Source organism: Xenopus laevis, chromosome 3S (assembly GCF_017654675.1).
Source record: "Xenopus laevis strain J_2021 chromosome 3S, Xenopus_laevis_v10.1, whole genome shotgun sequence".
In the NCBI taxonomy this organism is placed as follows: Eukaryota; Metazoa; Chordata; class Amphibia; order Anura; family Pipidae; genus Xenopus; species Xenopus laevis.
This window is the reverse complement of record NC_054376.1, coordinates 90126638-90150211: the sequence shown is the minus strand read 5'-3', so window position 1 is coordinate 90150211 and position 23574 is coordinate 90126638. Positions and strand designations below refer to the sequence as shown.

At 39.7% G+C, this 23574-nt stretch overlaps 1 protein-coding gene across 4 annotated transcripts; it reads right to left on the bottom strand.

The window, feature by feature from the left end:
* Window positions 1-1996: 1996 nt before the first annotated feature.
* Window positions 1997-22923, bottom strand: lemd3.S (LEM domain containing 3 S homeolog). Of its 4 annotated transcripts, none has more exons than XM_041587541.1 (13): window positions 21669-22923; window positions 18436-18464; window positions 17629-17689; window positions 13881-13948; window positions 13124-13209; window positions 12908-13047; window positions 11127-11228; window positions 10944-11046; window positions 8474-8652; window positions 8289-8370; window positions 4470-4575; window positions 4305-4383; window positions 1997-4222 (listed from the first exon to the last, which is right to left on the bottom strand). In XM_041587541.1, exons 1-13 carry the CDS (start codon window positions 22813-22815, stop codon window positions 4044-4046), a joined length of 2361 nt encoding a protein of 786 aa, XP_041443475.1. In that variant the 5' UTR covers window positions 22816-22923; the 3' UTR covers window positions 1997-4043.
* Window positions 22924-23574: the final 651 nt, after the last annotated feature.

The following is a 23574-nucleotide window of genomic DNA, read 5'->3' as shown; positions in this document are numbered from 1 at the left end:
GCAGCAGAGCATCTGGCACATGAATAAACTGCTAATATTCTGTTTCTTGGCGTGGGAAAGGAGGTCATTTGTGGTGCCACTGTCAAGTGCACGTGCCTTCTGCCTTACACCATAAAATGTCCTTTGGGTGTCATTGCAATATGAAACTATTCAAATAAACTCACGATACTTTGTACAGCTTGTCGGCTTTCAGCCCAGCGTTTCTTCCGATCACGTGACTCAGCGTGAAATACCAGTAGCAGCAACAAAGATAAAGACGCAATGCTGATTTTCAAATGGTGTACCTACGCTACTCCAAATTTTTATTGTGCGGAATGCAGCCAAACGTTTCAAGAGCCTCGTTCTCTCTTCCTCAGTGGATAAGTGCACAAGTGAAAAAAAACAAATACATGCCATACAAATAGCCATTAAGTGCCTCCACCCCCCCCTCACACGTTTAAACTGTCCAATCGGCATACAAAGAAGCTGTGCGTCATTTTCGTTGATGGGGTGTTATATGCAGTCGGCTAACTAGCTAACTGGAAGTGATGTAATGCCAGCCAGGACGTTAGTTTTTCATTCTACACTAAATTTTTTAATTAAAAAAAATTGATGCTACAGGTCCTTTAAGTGCTGGGTAAGCATGAAATGGGTTAGGCTATAGACGGTGTTATTATGGGTTTTAATATGTTTGTAATCAATATTAGTACCTATGTTTGGTCACTGGACAAACTCATTGCACAAATGTATTTACTTTTTTGATAAAGAGGCTTTGAAGCATTCAGTATATCAAAATAATTTCAGACAGGGAGATTTGTATCCCGCAAGCAACAAATCTCACCAAAATGCTTTCAGCAATAAAGTAAATCACAAATAGAAAAACATATGCAACACTTTGTTTTTCGAAGTCGCCTGAAGTTTCCTTGCAACAGCAACAATGGAAAGCAGAGGAACCAAAACTCATTTCATTTAAGTCTGTGAGCCTAAGGGGGTTAAGTTCCTACAAGTCAGACTGTAATTGTTATCCTTGCAATCTGTGCAGTCAGGTATTGTCTGGGTGACAAAAACAAAATTGTAAATACAGTTTTTCTGGGCAGTTAAGATTTTTAAACCCAACTGCACAACTCATTTTTCATTTCAACTTTATACGAATTTGATCTGGAGACTTGAATTTTCACTTGCACAAATTGAGGTTTACCTGCTACAGAGATTTTCTAGACTTTTTAGAATCAAAACGTAATTTGAATACAAACTCTTTTATGTAGTGTTTCTCCACCTTTAAGTTGCAGAATTAGCTTAGCAAGCCAAAAAATATTTAGAATCCATTACGCACTTTGATTTTTAGCATGCACAGCAATTTACAGTATATACTAGAAGCTATTGTTTGAATACAGTAGAATGGACTTTGTACAGATTTAGGAGATGGTGCCCAACAATCTCTAATCGTTTGTCCAAATTTGTCCCCTATGAAAAGAACTATATCTCCTGTCAACAAAAGTATTATGATTATTGTATTATTTGTAGCCATCCGGATTACTGGAATGAAAGCAAGACTGTCAATTGCTGCAGGGACCACCCAAAAGAAGAAATCCTGAAAGGATTTAGGGTGTTGGCCATGTACACAAGCTAATAGAGTTACCCATGGATGCATGAATAGCATTATTGTGGGCAAATTTTAACCAGTCATCACCCTGAGAGAGCCATAGAACCCTAAATATTGTCTCAGCGCTTGATTAACTTATTCAGCAGATCATTTAGCTTGAGGGTGGGTAGGCAGAAAACTGAAGCTTGATCCTTTGGGATTTGCAAAGCACTCTTCAAAACAGACTTGTGTTTGAAAGAGGAGCTCTATCTGTTATTCTCAAAAGATGTGGAAATCCTTGCCACTGGGCCATACAATACATAATGAATTTGTGTTTTCTCTCAGACATAGTTTTGATGTCACTGTTCATGTTCAAAAAATGTTCATATCTTCTTGCAATGTGCTTTGGACAGGAAGTAAGAACCTGAAATTCTGCAGAATTAACTGGAATTTTATTGAGAAAATAAAGGTAATATATAGATAACTTTTTTCTACAAAAATGTATTTTTTTTTTTATACCAAGCACACTGGGCATTACAATACAGTAAATTTGATTACCAAACGCACGGTCTTGTGTCCCCTAAATAGACATGTAAGAAAAAAAAAAAAAGAATACAATAAATGGAATTCTTAATTACAGCAGCATTGCCTCAAAGAAAATCACATGGTCACATTGACCTAAAGGTACTGAATGTAGATGCGGTCTTGTACCATAATGAAGCAGATATGTTCTTCAGATGCTGTGGTCACAAACCAATAAAGAAAACAGCTCACGCGACGGCAAGTGTGCACAAAACCGTGCCTTGTTTTAATGCAATAAACTTTGCATTAAAAAAGAAATTAGGCAAAGCTCTGCAATTTTTATTTTTGTTTGGTTTTTAGTGTGTCAACCTCCCTCATTATATCAAGCTTAGATGTACTTTGAGGGCTGAGTGTGATGGTGGATTTTTTGTTTTAGCCACTTTAAGGAGCCTTGCTTTGGATGAAACAAGACTTAGGGCCACACAAGGGCAGAAAACCACTAGCGGAAATCCACTGTCTGATTTCTGTCATACGGGGGGCAGCAGCCTCCTCTCTTCCACAGTGATTCGGCTAAGCATGAACAGACTGGATTTCGTTGAAGAACCGCAAGTCTCTGCATTGTGAGCCGAAATCCGACAAAGTCTGTTTGCGCCAGGCCGATTTAATGTGGAAGAGAGAGGAGGCTACTGCCCACAGTAGTGGATTTTGGCTAGTAGTTTCTGCCATTTTGCGGCCCTGGCCATAGAGCAACACAAACGCAAAAGACCTTCACAAACCTTTACGTCTGCTGCAGTTTGGTTCTGGAGTTGTCTATTAACACTCAAGCTCTTACTAAAAACCTTATAATATTTTGAATTACCAGAAACTACAAAATGCAGCATACAAGAGTTGCGTAAATTTCATAGGAAATTTTCAGTGCCATTTCTGGAAATATTTTTAAAACAAGTATGTTTCTATGGTTCTTGGTGGTAGATTCAGATCTTAGTGTACAGTTTCAGTTCAAGCTAAATTAGGGCCTTCAACCAGACACTGGCAGAGGCTGCATGCAGCGCTCTAGTTACAGCTGCCTGACCATCCAGAAACGTCAAACGTTTCTTTGCATGAAGTTTTTGGGTATTGGATATTCTAAATGTAATCCAGAGCAGGCAGTTAAACCAGAAAACTTCTAAATAAATACAGCAATTCACAATATTGCCCAGCATCTGCCAATTGTTTCTTTATTGCTCACAATAATTTGAATTTTCACAATTGGTATCAGACCTTGCACAAAACCATTGTCAAGACATTTTATATAAAACCTATAAAAGATATTTTTAAAGTTTTCTAATACTTTTAAAGGTATTTGGCTGTTTGACCTTTAGGGGATGGTGCAGCCAAAATTATTATATAAAATAACGTTATGTTATGAATAAAATAGGAAGCTTATTCGCTGCTTTAAAGCAGACATTTGCACGAAGGACTTTTGCCATTGCCATCACTTACTTTTAAATTAAAAGAAAAAAAGTTCTCCATTTCCTGCAGAATCAGCTAGATTTAACCTGTACTTCAGCTGTAATATAAATCACTATCTACAGCAGCAGAAGTCTAAACAGTTTACCTAAAAGGGACAGTTATAGGATATGGGTAAATATTTGTATAGACAAATGAAACTGTAGGAATTCAATAAATTATTTTCTGCATTTCACTGTAGCAAAAACAGTCATCAGGGTCACAAACCATCCAGCAATATCTGAAAATTGTCTTAAAGAAAGAAAAACACTAAACGGTGCATTTAAGCCATTGCATTTCAATCCATTTTCCTGTTAAAAAAATAAGCGAGGTCTTGGAAATTTCTCCCCACCTTGGAAAAAGTCTAAATGACCTCTAACACCAGAGAAAATGATGAAGATGAGAGTCAGGGGAGGGGGGAAGGAAGACAAATAGTTCCCCCACAAGAAAATTGTTCTGCTGTAATTAACAGTCATAACGAATGCAATATCTTCAAGAGCATGACTGAGAATTTGAAGTGCCAGTCCGAAGATTTAAGTGTAACAGTGAGTTCATGTGTGTGTTTGAAGGCTTTAAAGGAGTGCTGCATGTAAGGGCCTGAGGGAAGCGATGATGATATCGATCTAATCGCAGGTATTTCACAGTCACCAGCTTTCCTAGACAAAGGAAAGAAAAGAAATGACTGTAGTTACACAATCTGGAATGCCTAGTGGAAGGGAAAATGTACACTTACCATCAAACCATGAGCCGTGCAGAGCTTTAAATGCCTTTCCTGCAAATTCTGGAGATAAACATTTCACATATACGCAACCCTGCAAAAAAAGAAAAGAAATAACTGCATGCACTGATGGATGTGGGGTGGACTGAGAATGGAAAAAAGTAAAGAGGAAAATGTTACCTCACGTGAATTCTTATCAACAGCAATGTGAACAATCCCCTCATTATCACTACATTTCTCTAATATTGCTTCTTGAATTGCCAAGTCCCAATGATCTCCAATTTCCCTGAAGGAAAATAAACAATCAATTTCTGATCTGATTCTAAACAACGACATTTTAAAAAGCACAACATCCTGCATTGTTTGAAGGGCACTATCTTTGCATAAAATAGTTCTGCTCTGATAAACTTCAGTTACTCTTTACTGCTGTCCGACATGTTGGAGTGATATCGCCCCTCTCCCCTCCCCCACGATGCCCATCAGCAGAACAATGCGAAGGTAACCAGATAACAGCTCCCTGGTAGATATAAAAACAGCACTGAAGTCATGTCCCACAGACTTCAGTTACATTGAGTAGGAGAAACAATAGCTCAGAAAACAATTCCATAGAGCAGCACTGTTTCTTTCTCAAAGTAAATGACCTGAGCGGTCTACACACCAATATTATAGCTAAAAAAAAAAAAAAAAACTTGTTGGGTAAGGAATTAAATTTTATATTGTAGAGTGAATTATTTGCAGTGTAAACCGTGTAATATAGAAATAAAAAATACACCATAAAAATCATGACAGAATCCCTTTAAAACTAGGTGTTTTTATTCATGTCACCTACGTGAAGCCGACCCTCTGACACTGCTAATGGATCCTCTGCAATTGTTTCAGTCACGCCGGGCTGGGAGTGACGCAATCATTCCATAGGCTGCAGTCCAGTTTTCATTTGTAATTAGCCAATGAAAGGATTGCGCCACCCTCAGTACGGTGTGACAAACAACCGCAGAAGATCTGTTAGCAGTGTCAGAGGGTTGGCTTCACAAAGTTTGCGGTGCTGGGGGTGGCTTTTGGATGAAAATATTTATTGTGCAGCACCTCTTTTATACATACACGATTTTATGATTTTTATAGGGACGTGTCAGTATTACTTAAAAATATTGACAATTCTAAATTTTAAACAAAAGAGAAGGGGCTCTTAGACATCCAGTCACTCCAACCTTTATACATTATATTTTTGCCTAACGAACTACAGTTAGGCCCATAAATCTTTGGACAGAGACAAACTTTTCTAATTTTGGTTCTGTACATTACCACAATGAATTTTAAATAAAAAAACTCAGAAGCAGTTGAAGCCTTTATTAACACAATCACTTCATTTCAGGGGCTCAAAAGTAATTGGGCAAATTAAAAAACTGAAAATAAAATGTTCATTTCTAATACTTGATTGAAAATCCTTTGGTGGCAACGACAGCCTGAAGTCTTGAACTCATGAACATCACCAGATTCTGGGTTTCCTCCTTTTTAATGCTCTGCCAGGCTTTTACTGCAGCAGCTTTCAGTTGGTTTGTTTGTGGGCCTTTCTGTCCAAAGTTTAGTCCTCAACAAGTGAAATGCATGCTCAATTGGGTTCAGATCAGGTGACTAACTTGGCCATTCAAGAATATTCAACTTCTTTGCTTTAATAAACTCCTGGGTTGCTTTAGCTCTATGTTTTGGGTCATTGTCCATCTGTATTATGAAATGCCTCCCAATCAATTTGACTGCATTTAGCTGGATTTGAGCAGACAGTTTCTCTGAACACCTCAGAATTCATGCGGCTGCTTCTGTCCTGTGTCACATCATGGATAAACACTAGTGTCCCAGTGCCACTGGCAGCCATGCACGCCAAAGCCATCACACTGCCTCCGCCACGTTTTACAGATGATGCGGTATGCTTTGGATCATGCGCTGCTCGGATGAGTAGTGAAACGTCTTCATTGATTACTCAGCAAGTCCAGTTGTTTTTAGATTTACCTATACTAGATATACCATGACCTGGATGAATGAAAATCTATAGTCATTTTGGATCATGAGCTGCTCCACGCCTTCCCCATACTTTTTTCTTGCCATCATTCTGGTAGAGGTTGATCTTGGTTTCATCTGTCCAAAGAATGTTTTTCCAGAACTGTGCTGGCTTTTTTAGGTTTTTTTTTAAAGGACCAGTAACATCAAAAAAATTTTTTTTTAAAATTCGTTAGTATACAACGAAAAATAAACACTAAGACAAATTAAATTTTTAAATTGCAAAGCCTTTATTAAGAAATAACTTACCAAAATTCCACTTCCTGTCCTCTTCAGAAACGGCGAAAGGGCGACCATCCTTCCTGCAGTGATTTCTCCTCCCTGGCTATTCTCCTACTCAGTCCATGTCTCCCAGCACTCAGCGCTGTGCTCAAGGTAGAGAGTCGGGACAGCAGCAGCAGCAGCATGTCCAACAGCAGCCCCCACAGCATTCCATCCAACTGGTCCACGAGTCTGGAGGCTGCATGCTGCTGCAGGAGAAGGTAAGGATTCAGGAAAGGAATCCTCCGCTGCGATTGCTTTATTTCTTAATAAAGGCTTTGCAATTTAAAAATTTAATTTGTCTTGGTGTGTATTTTTCGTAAAAATTTGATGTTACTGGTCCTTTAATTTTTTTTTTTTTAGCAAAGTCCAATCTAGCCTTTCTATTCTTGATGCTTATGAGTGACTTGCATCACGCAGTGCACCCTCTGTATTTACTTTCATGCAGTCTTCTCTTTATGCTAGACTTGGATATCGATACGCCTACCTCCTGGAGAGTGTTCTTCACTTGTTTGGCTGTTGTGAAGGGGTTTTGATCCACCATGGAAATGATTCTGCGATCGTCCACCATTGTTGTCTTCTGTGGACGTCCAGGTCTTTTTGCGTTGCCGAGTTCACCGGTGCTTTCTTTCTTAGGATGTACCAAACTGTAGATTTTGCCACTCCTAATATTGTAGCAATTTCCCAGATGGGTTTTTTCTGTTTTTTGCAGCTTGTTTTTGCATGGAGAGCTCCTTTGACCGCATGTTGTCTGTTCACAGCAAAATCTTCCACATATTCGAACCCCCCCCCTCAAATCAACTCCAGTGCTTTTATCTGCTTCACTGATAATGACATAATGAAGGAATAGCCCACATGTGCCCATGAAATAGCCTTTGAGTTAATGGTCCAATTACTTTTGAGCCTGAAATTAAGTTATTGTATTAAAAAAGGGCTTTAGTTCCTCACATTTTTATGCAATCTTTTTGTTCAACCGACTGAATTAAAGCTTATTTTCAGATTGTTAAAAATAAAAGCTTTTTCAATTGGTTTAATGTTCCTGTCATTGGCATTTTAATCTGGCAGCGCAGTGATCCAGGTGCAGATTCTGAACTGTTATAATTTGCTACATTTAGGAGCAGATTTATCAAAAAACAAAATTATGCAGTTACACAGAACCAAGCAGAGATCAGATTCAAATTGCCTGTTTTCATGGATTTAAATGCAAATACATAATTTGCTGATTTCAGTCCATACAAGTCTCTCCACTTCAATAATATTAGTCAGAGAGAACTAGTAGCAAGCACATGTGCCCTCAGCCTAAGTGAGGAGGTCTACAGTGTATACAGTGTCTCCCCTACTGGTTCAACTACCAAAAGAAAACACAATATTGATAGAGGAAAAGAAGTCCTAAATAGGCCTATTCTTAAAATGTTTTAAACTTATCAAAATTGCCTATGTGAAATGGTCCTTCTTCATTAACAAAAGAATAAACAGGTTAATTTAGCAATCATGTGATAGAAGACTAAGCCAATTCCACTGTGTGCAGATAATTATAAAGGAAGGCACTTAAATCCTACAGTGTAGGAGCAGAAACTTCATAGTCCTGTGCATCAAAATATTCTAATAATATGCACCAACACTGCAACCCTATTAAACTTTAAATGTGGGTTTCCCAAAAAAAAAATGTTTTAAATCATCTATACTTACATAACTGGATCAAACATGTTACGTATTTTTAAACAGGGAGTCAGACTATTTGGAGGAGAATTTCTTCTATCCAAATGAAAAGCTGCAATTGGAAAAAGGCAGTGTTTATTTAAAGCACATTTTATTACTACTTTTTACAACTAAATGGAGTTCAGCGTTTAATGGCAGTATTAAATTAGAAATACCTTGTCCTTGCCAAACTTTAGAAGGCATGACTGAAATTTTATCACATGTTGAAGATGGCTGAATCCATTTCCACACCTGGAAGTCTGCTCCACCTATTTTCTGAGTTTCTGTGCGTACTCTAGATTCATTGGCATCCAGAAATTCCACTGCCCGGTCCCAAACTTTCTTCATTTTCTTCCTTTAGAAAAATCACAAAGCAGAAACTACACCTCAAGGAAAGGAATTATTAGGCCTGCAATGCAGGATTAGCTGTAGTTGACATGCTACATGGACTGTTCCCACACAATTATGTAGAAAGATGCTCCTATTCAGAGTTTCTCAGCGCCACCTTCTGCCCATTTGTATCTCGTTGGGTCTCAGAGCCTGCAGGAGCATGTGCAATTGAAGCAGATTCCTGACTAGCCCCTAAATCCTGCAGGCTCTGTGTCAGTGAACAGACCTGAAGAAATACAAATGGACAGGAGATGGTGCCTAGGAACTCTGCTTTGCTGCTCTGTGTTTTGAGCTCAGTTTTCCCAAATAGTTTTCTACATAATACAGTATGCAGGGAGGGAGAGGGGCAAGATGGAGGGCAGTTGAAGGAGGCTGGTGTATCTCGGGGGGTTTAGTTCTCTTTTAAAGGGATTCTGTCATGATTTTTATGATGTAGATTTTATTTCTAAATTACACTGTTTACCCTGCAAATAATTCACACAACAATATAAAATTTAATTGCTGAACCAGCAAGTGTGTTTTTTTTAGTTGTAATATTGGTGTGTAGGCAGCCATCTTAAATCATTTTGCCTGGTCATGTGCTTTCAGAAAGAGCCAGCACTTTAGGCTAAAACTACTTTCTGGCAGGCTGTTGTTTCTCCTACTCAATGTAACTGAATGTGTCGCAGTGGGACCTGGATTTTACTATTAAGTGCTGTTCTTACATCTACCAGGCAACTGTTATCTTGTGTTAGGGAGGGGGGTGATATGACTCCAATTTGCAGTACAGCAGTAAAGGGACTGAAGTTTATCAGAGCACAAGTCACATGACTATTGACACCCATAGACTTTAATGGGCATTGGTGACATTTCGCTGGCGGCGAATTTTTGGCGAAACGAATCCAATTCGCCCATCCCTATTTGTGAGTTTAGTCATGATGGTCCTTTGGAGGGGTCAAACTGTACTAGCCCAGGGGCCATATTAGCGATACATCACGTAGACTATATCCACTAGTGAAAAATTAAAAAGATATACATTAGGGCACCACCTGTGGAGTGAGATAAATCCCTGTTAATTCAGTATTTTTTTTTTTTTAAAGTTTGACTCGAAAAAGTGTTGGCAAACAATTACAATGGCACAAACAGTAAGAAAACTTATTTGAAGTACCAATGGGATTCTTGATTGTTGGCACAACGTTAGGGACCAATTAACCATTCCAGTTGAGGAGGGGAATGGGTGCTTGAGACTAGGGTATGTAATAGGAGTTCCATTTTAAATGTTGTAATACATCCGATTCCCATGTTCCTCTATGAGGGGGGGGGGGGCGCTGCCATATTTGTGCAGCAGGAGTGAGTTAGTATTAGAAACTTTAACTGACAAGCTGAGATGGGACAGTGAGGCTGGCAGAACTATCAGCCCAAAACAACTAGCATAACCTATAGGCAACTTTTAATGTACATTTATATTTTGAAGTGTTTTTTTTAGTGTCAGAATCACTTTAAAGGGGAACTATTGCGAAAATGAAAATATAAAATTAGCGTCCGCATACTGAAATAAGAAACATTCTGGATACAGTTAAATTCTGTACCATTTCTGAAATAATCACGTTTATCTTCACTATTCCTCTCTCAGCATCTGTTTCTCCTCATTCAGGAGTTGGGTGTCAGACGAATGATCCAATATATCTTATAGGGGCACTCATTTTGCCTAGAAGATGTATTAGAGCTCACTATTAAAATCACCGGAAATCCTGCAGAATTTGTGCAAAAGGCAGTTGTTTTGTTAGATTTTGTTTGTACTGGAATCAGTTATTTGAGTGAGCTCTAATGCATCTGCTAGGAAAGGGAGCCCCCCATAAGATATATTGGATCATTTATCTGACATCCAACTGCTGCGTGAAGACAGAAAGAGAAACCGATGCGGAGAGAGGAATAGTGAAGATAAACCTGATTATTTCAGAAACAATGCAGACTTTTTAATTGATCGTATTAAGAAAGTTTCTTACTTCAGTATGATGAAGCTTATAATAAATTATCATTTTCGTGCTAGTTCCCCTTTAAAGTATGAAGATCTAAATTACGGAAAGATCAGTTATCTGGAAAACACCTGTACCCGAGCATGCTGGATAATGGGTTCCATACCTGTATTTCCAAAGATACCTATGAGGGAGACACTTTGGAAGTACAGGCAAGATTGGCACCCCACATTTAAATTTTTCCATCTAAAGATTTACAATGAAAGGAAAACTGGCTTAATTACATTTAAAATATACAAACCTGTCTTGAGGCAGTATTAAAGAATCACGCACATGAGGGATTGGTGTATATGGCTCCAAACCTTTATTTTCTTGACAAGCCTCATTGTGACTTTTTAAGACATCTATTAATAAAATTGAAGGCAATTAACACCAAGTACAAAAAGAGAGCTGTAAGTCAAAATAAGACATACAAATATCATACCTATAATTTTAACAACCATGTCATACATTTGCTTTGTTTCTTCCTCTTCCTTTGCCCAACGATATCTTATGTATCGCCATACACCGAAGAGCACACCAACTCCTAAAAAAAATAAACACTGTAAGAGCAAACACCCAGAACCTCCCTTTGTGAGGAGATATTTATTGCATTAACTTTCAGTACCGTATATACTCGAGTATAAGCCGTCCCGAGTATAAGCCGAGGTACCTAATTTTACCTCCAAAAACTGGGAAAGCTTATTGACTCGAGTATAAGCCTAGGGTGAGAAATGCAGCAGCTTCTGGTAAGTTTCAATCAAAAAATTGAGGGTTTCTGCTCCCATTGGAGGTGCCGGCGTCTCTTTTTTGGATGCCGGCCACCATTCTTGGACGCCGGCGAATATTCTTGGATGCCGGCGACCGTTTTTGCGCTTGACCCGAGTATAAGCCGAGGCATATTTTGGGGGCTGAAAAACTCGGCTTATACTCGAGTATATACGGTAAATTACAGTCAAATAACTTAGTTTAAAAACCAAAGGGAATATTTTGAGAGCAGAAGTAAGAATTCTACATCAGTGCATATTATTTTCAAGAAAACGTTTCACTTGGAACCACAATCGAGATTCTCACCGTAGGAGCAAATTCCCCTGCCTTTGTTACAGAAGAAATCACTAGAAGAGCCATTCAAGGTTAACAGCGAGAAAAGGTTATTTCCAAAGTCTGTTCCAAGGTGGTCCATACTCTTAGGGGCCTATGTATTATGCGGTGTAAAACTAAACTCGCCTAATATACAAGTGTAAAAAGTGGTGTCAAATAAACTGCCAATGTCAGTGTTTTATTTTTTGCCATGCAAACACCAGATTTGCTGCTGTTATTTTACACATCTTCATACCTGTAAGAAAGATCTGGAAGACGTAACATTTGACTCCATTTTTTACATTGCTATGGCGAATTATTTTTTACACCACATAATCTGCACCTTAGTGCAGTCCACTAATTTCTGCAGCTCATAACCAAGTCACGAATAACTGTAACCATAATTTCCTACAGCTTTTAGATATCCAAAACTGTACATTTCTATAGTCTCAGATAGTACCTGCACTGGTCTCCATTTTGATAAGGCCTCTGAAAATAAACCGTATTATTAATGGTTTAGAATGCCTTCTCACCCTTCAAATCCTTCATTACCGTGCACCTCACTTAATCTCTTCTCTAATGTATCCATACGTTTCTGGCCGACACCTCTACTCTCAGAAACTGCTTGGTTGCAATCCCCACTAGTACTGCGGTTTTCCTGCTTTAAGCCTTCTTGTTCTATGGCTCCTTAAATTTGGAAGGGCATCCCGAATTCATCTTGAGAGAATCCTATTGCCTCTTCCAAACTAAACTCAAAGATTACCTCTTGGAGTACCCACATAACACTGGCACTTATAATGTCAACCTCAGTAACCTGCTTCACTTATATCCTCCTATTTGTGTCTGTAAGGTACCGTTGAATTTAGACTGTAAGCACTATGGGACAGGGACTTCCTGACTCTTGTCTCTTTGGCACTTAATTCTGGGGAATCTTTATTGCAACTGTACATTGTATCTATTGGTATTTATAACTGTTATTTCTATCATTGTAATGACCCCCAGATCTATTAATTGTTCTGCTGTACAGTACTGCATACTACATAAGTAGCACTATATATTATATTAGCTGTGTGGTGTGTGTGTGGTGTGTGTGTATATATACATACATACACACATGTAATATTATATATTGAATCCAAGACTCACCAACAAGAAGAATGGATGACCTGTGTGCTACAGTGATAACGGCACGTTTGATTCGGCACATAAATGACATCTTGGGCAGAGTCGACTCTAGGTATTTCACACTGGTTATGTTTAAAATGGAACCAGGATCAGAAACGCACCTATTGGTTTTTAAAGAAATTGTCAACACATATTTTAAAGGATTCTTTTCACTCCAAAGCATAATGAAACACTTACTTGATACCAATATCTCTTGTGGCAGAGTGTTCTAAAATCCATGCCAATGTGTTATTAAATTCATTTTCATATTCCTGACCGAATGTCTGTAAACAAACAAAAATAAGGTCATGAAAACAAAGATGTCTTACAGAAAAGGCTCCCTAAACATCACTCGTGTAATTGAATCGTTAAACCTGAGGAGGCTGGGCTCTCTCTGTGAAGATATGACACAGAACATACTGTAAAAAAAAAGATCCTTCTGACTTAAAGTATGAATATACAAATTATGGAAAGATCAGTTATCCGTAGAACCCCTGGTACCGAGCATTATGGCAAACAGGTCTACTACTAACTACTATGGCAGTTACCCATAGCAACCAGTGATTAACCTACAGATGGCTGAATAAGAGCTAAGCGCTGAAAGCAATCATCTGATTGGTTGCCATGGTTAACAGCCCAGGAGCAGATTTGCCCACTGTTTATAAATTGCCCCCAGTGTCCAGAAAACAGACAAAATATATTTATACATGCAGCTATAGGACGAGTATGGTATCACAAGATGATATTAAATTACATGATTTGGTATGCATAGTACATGATTTAGAGAATTATACATACATCGTTTGACAGAATTAACCCTAAGATACTTGAAAACTGGGTTCAAAATTTACAAATTAATTATTTAAGTATTAATTTGCACTAAGCCTCCTGTACTACTACACAATTTCAGAATAGAATCTGAAGATAAATCTGTCTGGAGCATAAATATACCTACCCTTAAATACTGCTTTGCTTCTTGGACAGATATATTACGGTGATCAGTGTTCCCACATATGTAATCACCTGGAAAGATACAAACTATTAGACAGTTCATATTGAAATGAATGTTAGGAAAAATAGAACTTGTGGAAACATTTTTGCTATCAGAGCTCACGCTAACATTTTTATTTTTGATCAACAGTACCAGGTATGGATATTTAGGTTTTACAGTTTATCAGTACTTGGTGTATAGGTAGTGTGTGTATATTGTTCCATTTCAAAAAGATTATGTATACAAAATACAGGCATGAAAACTTTCAAACTGTTTCCACCAAGACCATCTGTTTTTACAATAGCAAAACTCACATTCCGACAAAAATACCTGTTGGTCATGCAACAAAACACCAAACAAAAAAAAACCTCAGTAGCTTCATATCCTGTGGGTCAAAAAGGAGAACAATTTACTCCTCAATAAATCAAGTCACATAGTTATATAGTTACATTAAAGGGATACTGTCATAGGAAAATTTTTTTTCTCAAAATGAATCCGTTAATAGTGCTGCTCCAGCAGAATTCTGCACTGAAATCCATTTCTCAAAAGAGCAAACAGATTTTTTTATATTCAATTTTGAAATCTGACATGGGGCTAGACATTTTGTCAATTTCCCAGCAGTGACTTGTGCTCTGATAAACTTCAATCACTCTTTACTGCTGTACTGCAAGTTGGAGTGTATCCCCCCCCCCCAGCAGCCTAACAACAGAACAATGGGAAGGTAACCAGATAGCAGCTCCCTAACACAAGATAACAGCTGCCTGGTACATCAAGAACAACACTCAATAGTAAAAACCCATGTCCCACTGAGACACATTCAGTTACATTGAAAAGGAAAAACAGCAGCCTGCCAGAAAGTATTTCTCTCCTAAAGTGCAGGCACAAGTCACATGACCAGGGGCAGCTGGGAAATTGACAAAATGTCTAGCCCCATGTCAGATTTCAAAATTGAATATAAAATTAAAAATCTGTTTGCTCTTTTGAGAAATGGATTTCAGTGCAGAATTCAGCTGGAGCAGCACTATTAACTGATTCATTTTGAAAAAATAGTTTTTCCCATGAAAGTATCCCTTTAACACCACAGCCTAGCTGCTATGGTCATTGAGCACAGTAACCAGGCTACATTCGAAACAGGGGTACTGCAGAAAAAAAACTTCTACAAACCAGGCACATAATGGTAGACTTTATCATACTAGTAGAAAATAATTGGAAAGTTAACCTTAAAGGAACAGTTCAGTGTAAAAATAAAAACGGAGTAAATAGATAGTATGTGCAAAATAATGTTTCTAATATAGTTTGTTAGGCAAAAATGTAATGTATAAAGACTGGAGTGACTGGATGTCCAACAACAGAAAACTACTTATTGCTTTTCAGCTCTCTAACTAGTTAGTCAACGACTTGCTAAGGGGGGTTACACGGGCATAACTGTTCAGTGAGTTTGCAACTGATCCTTAGTATTCAGCTCGGATTCAAATGCAACAGTTATGACCCATGCGCCCCCCTCAAGTCTGGTAACCAATCAGTGGAAACCAAGAGAGCTGCAAGAAGGTTTGGAACAAGGATCATTAACTGTTATTTAAAAAACAACAATATATTCTGCAATAAATGGGTGCCTACATTTAACAGCAATGAAGCATACAAAAACAAACATTAATTAAAACAAAGAAGGGCCCTGTCCAAAAGAGCTTACAATCTAGAATTAAACAAGTTATGTTAAAAAACCATAGCGTAGTGGAACATACAGCCAAAGGCCAACTCTGCAGAATGGTTAAGCATTTAACTGATGTGAATTTCGTAAAGGCGTGTAAAAAGGGCCAAGAGGCCACTATACAAACACAAGACCTGCAATGATGATGCCAAATGTCTAAGCCCATGAGAAACCCAAATTGGTAACTATACGGAGTCTAGGGCTTAAAGGAACAGTAACATCATAAAGTGAAAGCGTTTTTAATCTTTTAATAAGTAATGTAGCGTTGCCCTGCATTTGTAAAACTGGTGTGTTTGCTTCAGAAACACTACTATAGTTTATGTAACAAGCTGCTGTGTAGCCATGGGGGGCAGCCAATCAAGCACAGGACACACAGTAGAATAACAGATAAGCACTGAAAAATTCCATGTTTACTTCAGAGCTTATTTGTTATCTGCTGTGTATCCTGTGCATATTCTCCTATTTCAGCTTTGAATGACTGCCCCCATGGCTACACAGCAGCTTGTTCATATAAACTTAAGTATAGGTGAAGTACAGCAAGATTGCATTAAATCTGCAAGTGCCTGGCTCTACTTCACTTATACCAATATATTTGCCTTCTATGGACAAAGGCAGGGCAGAAGGCACATAAAAGGCAACACTTGGAACCAGTTATTTATACAAACTTAAGTATAGTTTCTGAAGCAAACATTACTTTTACCACTACATTATATTTTAATTACTCTAGAGTTTGGCATGACTTTTGACCTTGTTGCAAGATTCAGGATTATCCCTTTAAAAAAAAGTGTTGGATACTCAGGATTTTGCAATTCAGAATTCAGCCTTCAGAAGGAATTGAACTGAGCCTGGTCTCACTGAAAGCACAGGTGTCTGCCTTATCCATTTCTTTCTAGGAGCAGCTAGTACTCAAAGAGGGCATCGGTAGCCTCCCTCAAGATGCTTCAACCGGAGAGAAATTAAGAGATTCCCTCGAGGATAGAGATGTCCCCTAGCGGTGGCAATTAAAAATAGATACCCCCAACCTTTATTAGCCCTCACCTTTGCCTGGGAATAATATTTGGGACCAACAGGTGCCCTTTCATGACAAGTCAAGGTCTTTTCCTGGGATAAAGGAAATGGGTACTACCTCACCAGTTGCTTGTTTTTAGCAGAACCTCCTCAGGTGGAGACTTCCTGTGCTAAAATATCACTATAATTGTCTCAAGGGAGCATAGGTGAAACTGGACAAATAGGACAATAGGGGAGATGGGTGTTTCTGCCCCCTGATCTTATCTAGTTCATCTACAATGAGCTTTGATTCCTACTTAACCTTAGTATCAGCCACAGAAACCTGCGAGCCACAAGAGAGCAGAAGTAGTACAACAGAGTGGAATCTAAAGATGGTCTGTGACAGCCAGTGCTGTAGATTTCACACACAAAAAAAAGGGGGTGTCGGGCACAAGGGCTGCCAAAAATGAAGTTAAAAATATGTTTATTGTAGATTCATTAAAAAAAGAACAACATCTCTACTGGCCCTACGCGTTTCAAGCCCCCTAGGGCACTTAATCATTTGGCGGCCCTTGTGGGATTTCTCGGAGTAACCGACGCCCCCTTTTTTCATATGTTGCTGGTTTATACGCTTCCTAAGCGGAGGGTCTGGGGCTGGTGCACCTGGACCACCTGTTGTACATGGTGAGTGATCAACAAAAACAATATTGTATATCCTGTGCATCTTCTCTTTTTGGTGGTTTAATACTGTAGATTTCACATGCCATGGTATTAAAGAGGTTGATGGGATACAGAAACGCTACGATATTCACCGAAGAAGATAACCAGGGGGGTGGTGCATTTCTGCCAGCACTATTTTCTAGGGCTAGAGCACCACCCAAAAAAATGAGAAAAGAGAAACTGACCAAACTTCTTGTAAATAAGATAACCAGGGGGGTGGTGCATTTCTGTCAGCACTATTTTCTAGGGCTAGAGCACCGCCCAAAAAACATTTATACAAAGACTAATATAGGATACCTGCTGTTTTTGATAGTTTCTCGTGCAGTTTCTGTAAAGTATTCATCAGGTTTTTCTTACTCTGCTGAAAGAGAATGAGAATTTGATTTTATAAACCGCCACAAGACTTTTGTTGTGAAGACAACCTGTGAAATAAATGGTTTTTTTCTAAATTAATGTATCAAATTGTCAAATGTCTCCAGTAAAGTAGCAAAGGCAATGTGAGAATTTCCTTAAATACCTACTTAAGTACAAAATAAAAACACCAGATAAGTCAATGGAAATTAAACCTCATTTTGGGTGTTATTTCTTTAAGATACTAAGCCAGTGAACCCCAATCTTTTTTACGCGTGAGCCACAAATGCGCAAAACTTTCTCCGTCCCGACATCTAGCTCCTGTTTAAAAAGGTGCTTTCACAAAATTGATTGTTCTGCACATGCGAAGCTTCCAAAGATTATTGCATGACACATGCCCCAGGTCTTGGTCAAAGGGCAGGAGTGCTGCATCATGGGATTTTTTTTCTTTAAACTGTGGAATTTAAACAGGCAGAAGGGTGGAAATACCATCGATGTAATAGGGCTGAAGTACTCATGGGAGGTTTAAACTTTTGTATTTGACTTTCCTTTAAAAACCAAGCTATACCATATCATTCAAAGAAGCTTAGAACTATTATTCAGCCTAATGACCATAAAAACCCACAGGAAAATGGCATGTGACCCCTGGGCTTTCATCTGGATGGTGGTACAAAATAATTTTTGATATTTACCATGAGAAGCTGAAGATAGATTGGTTGTATAGAAAGCTTAATATAACATTTTTATACTTACATCAACATTAAGGTCCTCAGTACTTGTTACTAGAAAAAATAAAAACTGTGTCAATATAAGTGCTCTAACAATTTTACAATAAAAATACAAGTTTCTCATAATAACAGTAAAAAGGGGACTTGCCACCTATTACATAATCCCAAATCCTTTTCTGACAAGGTATTCAAGGCCAAAATCTTGTGGGGAATGTGAGGAGTGCAATGGCAGCTAGGATGTGCAGAACTGAAGGTGATTGCTGTGCTCGAGGATGGGGAAGGTAATTTATGATGGACAGCGAAGAGTTTTAAATACATTTATAAAAAGGTACGAATGTAGGTTTAATTTGAAAAGGACTTTTTATGTATAGCTTTTTATATTTGGGTGGCAGGCTCCCTTTAAAATCCATTTATCTTGATGCGACAGTTTAGAAATGTAATCTTAGTAAAAAGAGTACTTTTTACATTCAAGCAAACAAAAAGCTACTGCCAGCAGATAAATGCATTTAATGACTGCAGTGCTACTTGAGAGCATGTTGTGATCAGAATTTCCATGCAATAGGATGTGATTCAAATGGCCATATTTATATTTTACTTTTTGTCATGAAAATAGCATCCTTAGAATTTCTCAAAATATTTGGATTTAAGTTTAACTTTATGTTATATAAAGAAGGATTCTTCATGCTGATGGAATCAGTACAGATTAGCCTGTAGTCGTCTGGCCCTAGGGCCAAACGATTGGATTACAACAATTGGAATATGCGCCAACATGATTAGGACCACATCAACTAGTCAATGCAGTCCTCGATCATGGTGGAAAATCAAACCTGCCAGATTTTTGGCCAGATATCATTCAGGGAGGCCCATCAGAGAGTCACCGGCAGATAAACTGCTGAATCAATCTAAAGGATGTGAATGGGCTGCTTGAATCTGCGCGTGTATGGCCACTTTAAATGTGGGGGAGCAAATTATGCAGATCACTTAAAATTCATCGAGCAAGAGTCCTAGTGATACCCGTATTCCAGAATGTATATTTAAAGGAGACATTATAAGCAATATATGGTGTTGCTTTTTCATGGTGCAAAAAATTATCTTTAAAAATAGCCCCTTTATTGTAGCTCCCTATTCTCTGGTCCCTGTTTCAAATGAGGGGTGGGCGTGTCCTTGCCAGAAGCACAGTAGGAGGGGGACAGCCAATCACAGCCCTGCAGTCACACAAGCGCAGACAGGTTTCAGTTCCCTATCAGGTCCTGCTAGCTGCTGATTGGTTCCTGTCCTACAGTGCAGTGAGCTGAGAGCTGCTGGCTCCCCTGCACAGCCTGGGAATTCAGGGAGCAGGAAGTGGAAGAGAAGGGAGGGATTATTAGGGTTTTTGCTGAAATATTCAATAAATCAGCCTGAAACACTACTTTTTAAGCTTCATTCTATGTCTAAATAAGTATAATGCACTGGTACATTCTTATTCTTAACAAAGTACTCTCATTTAAGAGTACTTTTTACATTCAAGTGAACAAAAAGCTACTGCCAGCAGATAAATGCATTTAATGACTGCAGTGCTACTTGAGAGCATGTTGTGATCAGAAGTTCTTGTGTGCCAGAAATCCGATATAAATAATGTGGGACATGAGGCAGTAAACTGTAGAACACAACCCTACACACAGCTGCCACCTTTATACCTATCTGCAAGGAGGAATACCCAAAGTTGACAACCACAACTCCATATGATAAAATGAAAAAGGAGACCAATACAAACTATTAGATTATGAATTATAAATCACAAAAGAAGAGAAAGAGCTGACCCATATAACTGCACCCTCCCATCCACAGCATCCAAAACTCATGTGTATTTGTTAATTAAAACGCAACTTTTAATAACACATTAAAATTGATGTCCAGTGTGTGCCTTTGACAAAGCCCACAATTGGCAGGTGAAACGCGTGTCAGGCACACTTTTAGCGACTGGTTAGGCAGGACTACATATAAGGACAAAGAAGGGCAAGCTGTACCGATTAGGAGGGAACACTCTGTGGGTGAAGGGGTTGGAGGCTCTTTGGGATCCGAGGGCCAGTATCAGCAGCAAAACTGTGGTTTTGATGTGCCCGAGGCACACTATATATTTTTCCAAGCGTTGTGGTACAGTCATGGTTTTGGGTTACCGGCATTAACTAATCAAGTGAGCCTAGATTACCACTCTAAGCGGATGAAGGGTTTGGCATGGTGAGTGGAATCCTTCAGTTGACGTTGCCGGCAACTCCATTCTATTCTATCACTAGGACATCTTGAATATGCTAAATGCTAATTTTGGCTGGTAGTACTATCTTATTAAATAGCCGTAATAGCTTACAACCTATAGAACCCACTGATCCTGCCCTGGTCGATCAGTTTTCCTGCTGCTGATTTTTTAATGGCACACACTGGGCATCAATCTTAATGTCTTATTAAAAGTTATGTTTTAATTAACAAATACACACGAGTTTCGGATGCTGTGGATGGGAGGGTGCAGTTATATGGGTCAGCTCTCTTATCTCTTGTGATTTATGATTAATTATCTGACTCTGCACACCACTTTATGTGACTGATGGTCGGTGCTCCCCAATCTCCAACGCTCACGTAGATTATGAATTATGCACCTCAATAAAGTAAGTAGATAGTAACAAATATTTGCCCTTTAGAAGAGGCTACTTTACCTCTGAAAGATAGACGGCCCCTGTAATAGATGGATGGCCTACTCAGGCAAAGTCCCCGCTCATTTACGGACTTCACCAAACGAACGAGCCTTTACCTGTATGACCAGTTTTACTTACACTGAGGCAACACTATTATGACTACTGACACAAGGGGTGCTTTGACTGCTGCCGCCAAAAGGTGGAAACTACAGTAGTAAAAACACCCTTTAATGCCTGTCGTCTTCCCATATTAATCTACTGGAAAAGCAATGCATGAAGGACACACAGCAGTGACAGGGTACAATACTGAAAAACACCCATTTGACAAAGATACCGGCAAGTATTCATAGGACTTTATAGAACCTGCTACATCTGCAGACTTCATAATAACCCAATAAACTCCTACACCAGTGCAAGATGGCATGGGACATACATTATTGAATTACATATTTGTTTTTATTATTGGGATTTTACACCAAGTAGGGTGTGGAAATGTATAAGCAACCTGTGTCTCGCTGCAGGTCTTCAAATGCAGCTGCAGAGCGATGTGCCCACAAGGTGGACATAGAAGTGTGCCATAAGGAATACTTACAGTTTTCATTGGCAGGAAGACTGGTGCCTCTCATCCTCAGGTAGGTGAGCCCTAGCAGCAAGAAAAAGAGGCAGGCAGCTGTGAGGAGGAACATGGAGAGGTAATGGGCACTGAATCTCCCTGCAGCAGACACCTCGTCCCTCTTGAATTGCTGGAGGAGCGCCTCCTCGGGCTCTGCGACCTTATGATGTTGCCTCTTGGAGTCCGGGTAGTGATAGTGCGAGTATTTCGTGTGGTTGGGGGCTGCTGTGTGGTTGGACTGAGGCATCCGTGGGGGGAGGCTGTTGGAGGGAAAATAGACCCTGGGGGGATCCTTGTTGTAGCCGCTCTCCAGGTGATTGTTGCTTTTGCGTTTCAAATTCCCCGCCCCGTCAGTGTCTGCCGCAGTGTGCGACTTCCTGGCGGCTCCGCGATGTCGATGAGACACACCAGCCACCTCCCTCGACCAGCCTGGCCAAGCGGCCAACTCATCCCTGTCCAGACTCTGCTCCTTGGCCTGTTTGCTCGACCCCCGCCTACTCCGGCGGCTCGCTTGCTCGTCCTGCCCCAACTGCTCCTCCTCATCAGTGTCCGAGTAATCCCTGCAGTAAGAGTGCCGGCTGCCATTCATAGTCCGACAATTAGACGCCTCTTCCGTTCCTTCCTCTTCATCATCGTCGTCTTCTTCACTGTCCCCCCGCGGCCTTCGCATTTCCCACCAACCCGGCACCTTCCGCCTATCAGCATTGGCGTCTGCAGTACCCGGCTGATGCTGCACCGGCGATTTCCTCTCGGGCTGGGGTGTGTTAGTTCTGCTCCTGCGGCTCCCGTGCGCTCCCAGCCCTGCGTCTACATCTGACTCATCGGAGCTGAAGCCAAGGATCGGGGAGGGTTTCCCTGCTTCCCTCGCTAGGCTCTGGCGGCTGTATCTCTTATGCGTCACGTCCCCACCGCTCTTGAGAATTCCCTCACTTTCTGAAGGCGCCGCCACTGTGTTGTTGTTCGTAATTACCCGCACTTTCCCGTGCCGAAGTCTTTGCTCTTCCCTCAACTTCTTCAGTTTCTTTAGGTAAACCGGCCGTGTGCTGTCTGTAACAGGGCCGGGCATTATCCCCGAGCGCTTTAACTCGGAAAAGAGCTCCTCATCCGTTAACTGAGCGGCCGCCATTTTGACCACTCGGTCGGGCTCTGTCTGCCCCTCCTTCTACACGCTGGCCCAGGCCCGGAAGTGACGCAAGAGAACGAGACTGTGCACTAGACCCGCCGTTCCCCTATTAGAGCGCATTCACCTGGCGCCTTTGCAGAAGTATCTGTGAAGTAGGGCGGGTGCACTTCAGTGCCATAAAAATGTCTGTACTGCTCGCGTTGTCGTGCCGACTTTTCTACACTATTGGGCGTTGTAAATCAAACTATAATATCAGTAAATAGGCGAGGGTTTAACTTTTAGTATGTTATCAAATGGCCTTTTCTATGCAACTTTTCAATTGGTCTTCATTATTTAAATGCCTTCTTCTCCTGACTCCTTCTAGCTTTCAAAAAGGGGTCACTGACTCTGTCTAAAAAGAAATGCTCTGTAAAGCTATACATTTATTGTTATTGCTACTTTTTATTACTCCTCTTTCTCTTCGGACTCTCCCCTATTAATATTCCCTATTCTCATTCAAATCAATGCATGGTTGCCAGGGTAACTTGGACCCTAGCAACCATGTTGCTGATGTAAACTGGAATGCTGCTGAATAAAAAGCTAAATAACTCAAAAACCACAAATAATAAAAAATTAAAACAAAGGCAAATTGTGTCAGAATCACTCTATATCATATAACAGTATAATATATAATAAAATATTTTAAAATTAATTAAATTGAAATGAAATGAAACGTTAGCAAGCTTTCCTCTATTCTACATGTAAATATACCCCCACCCGCAC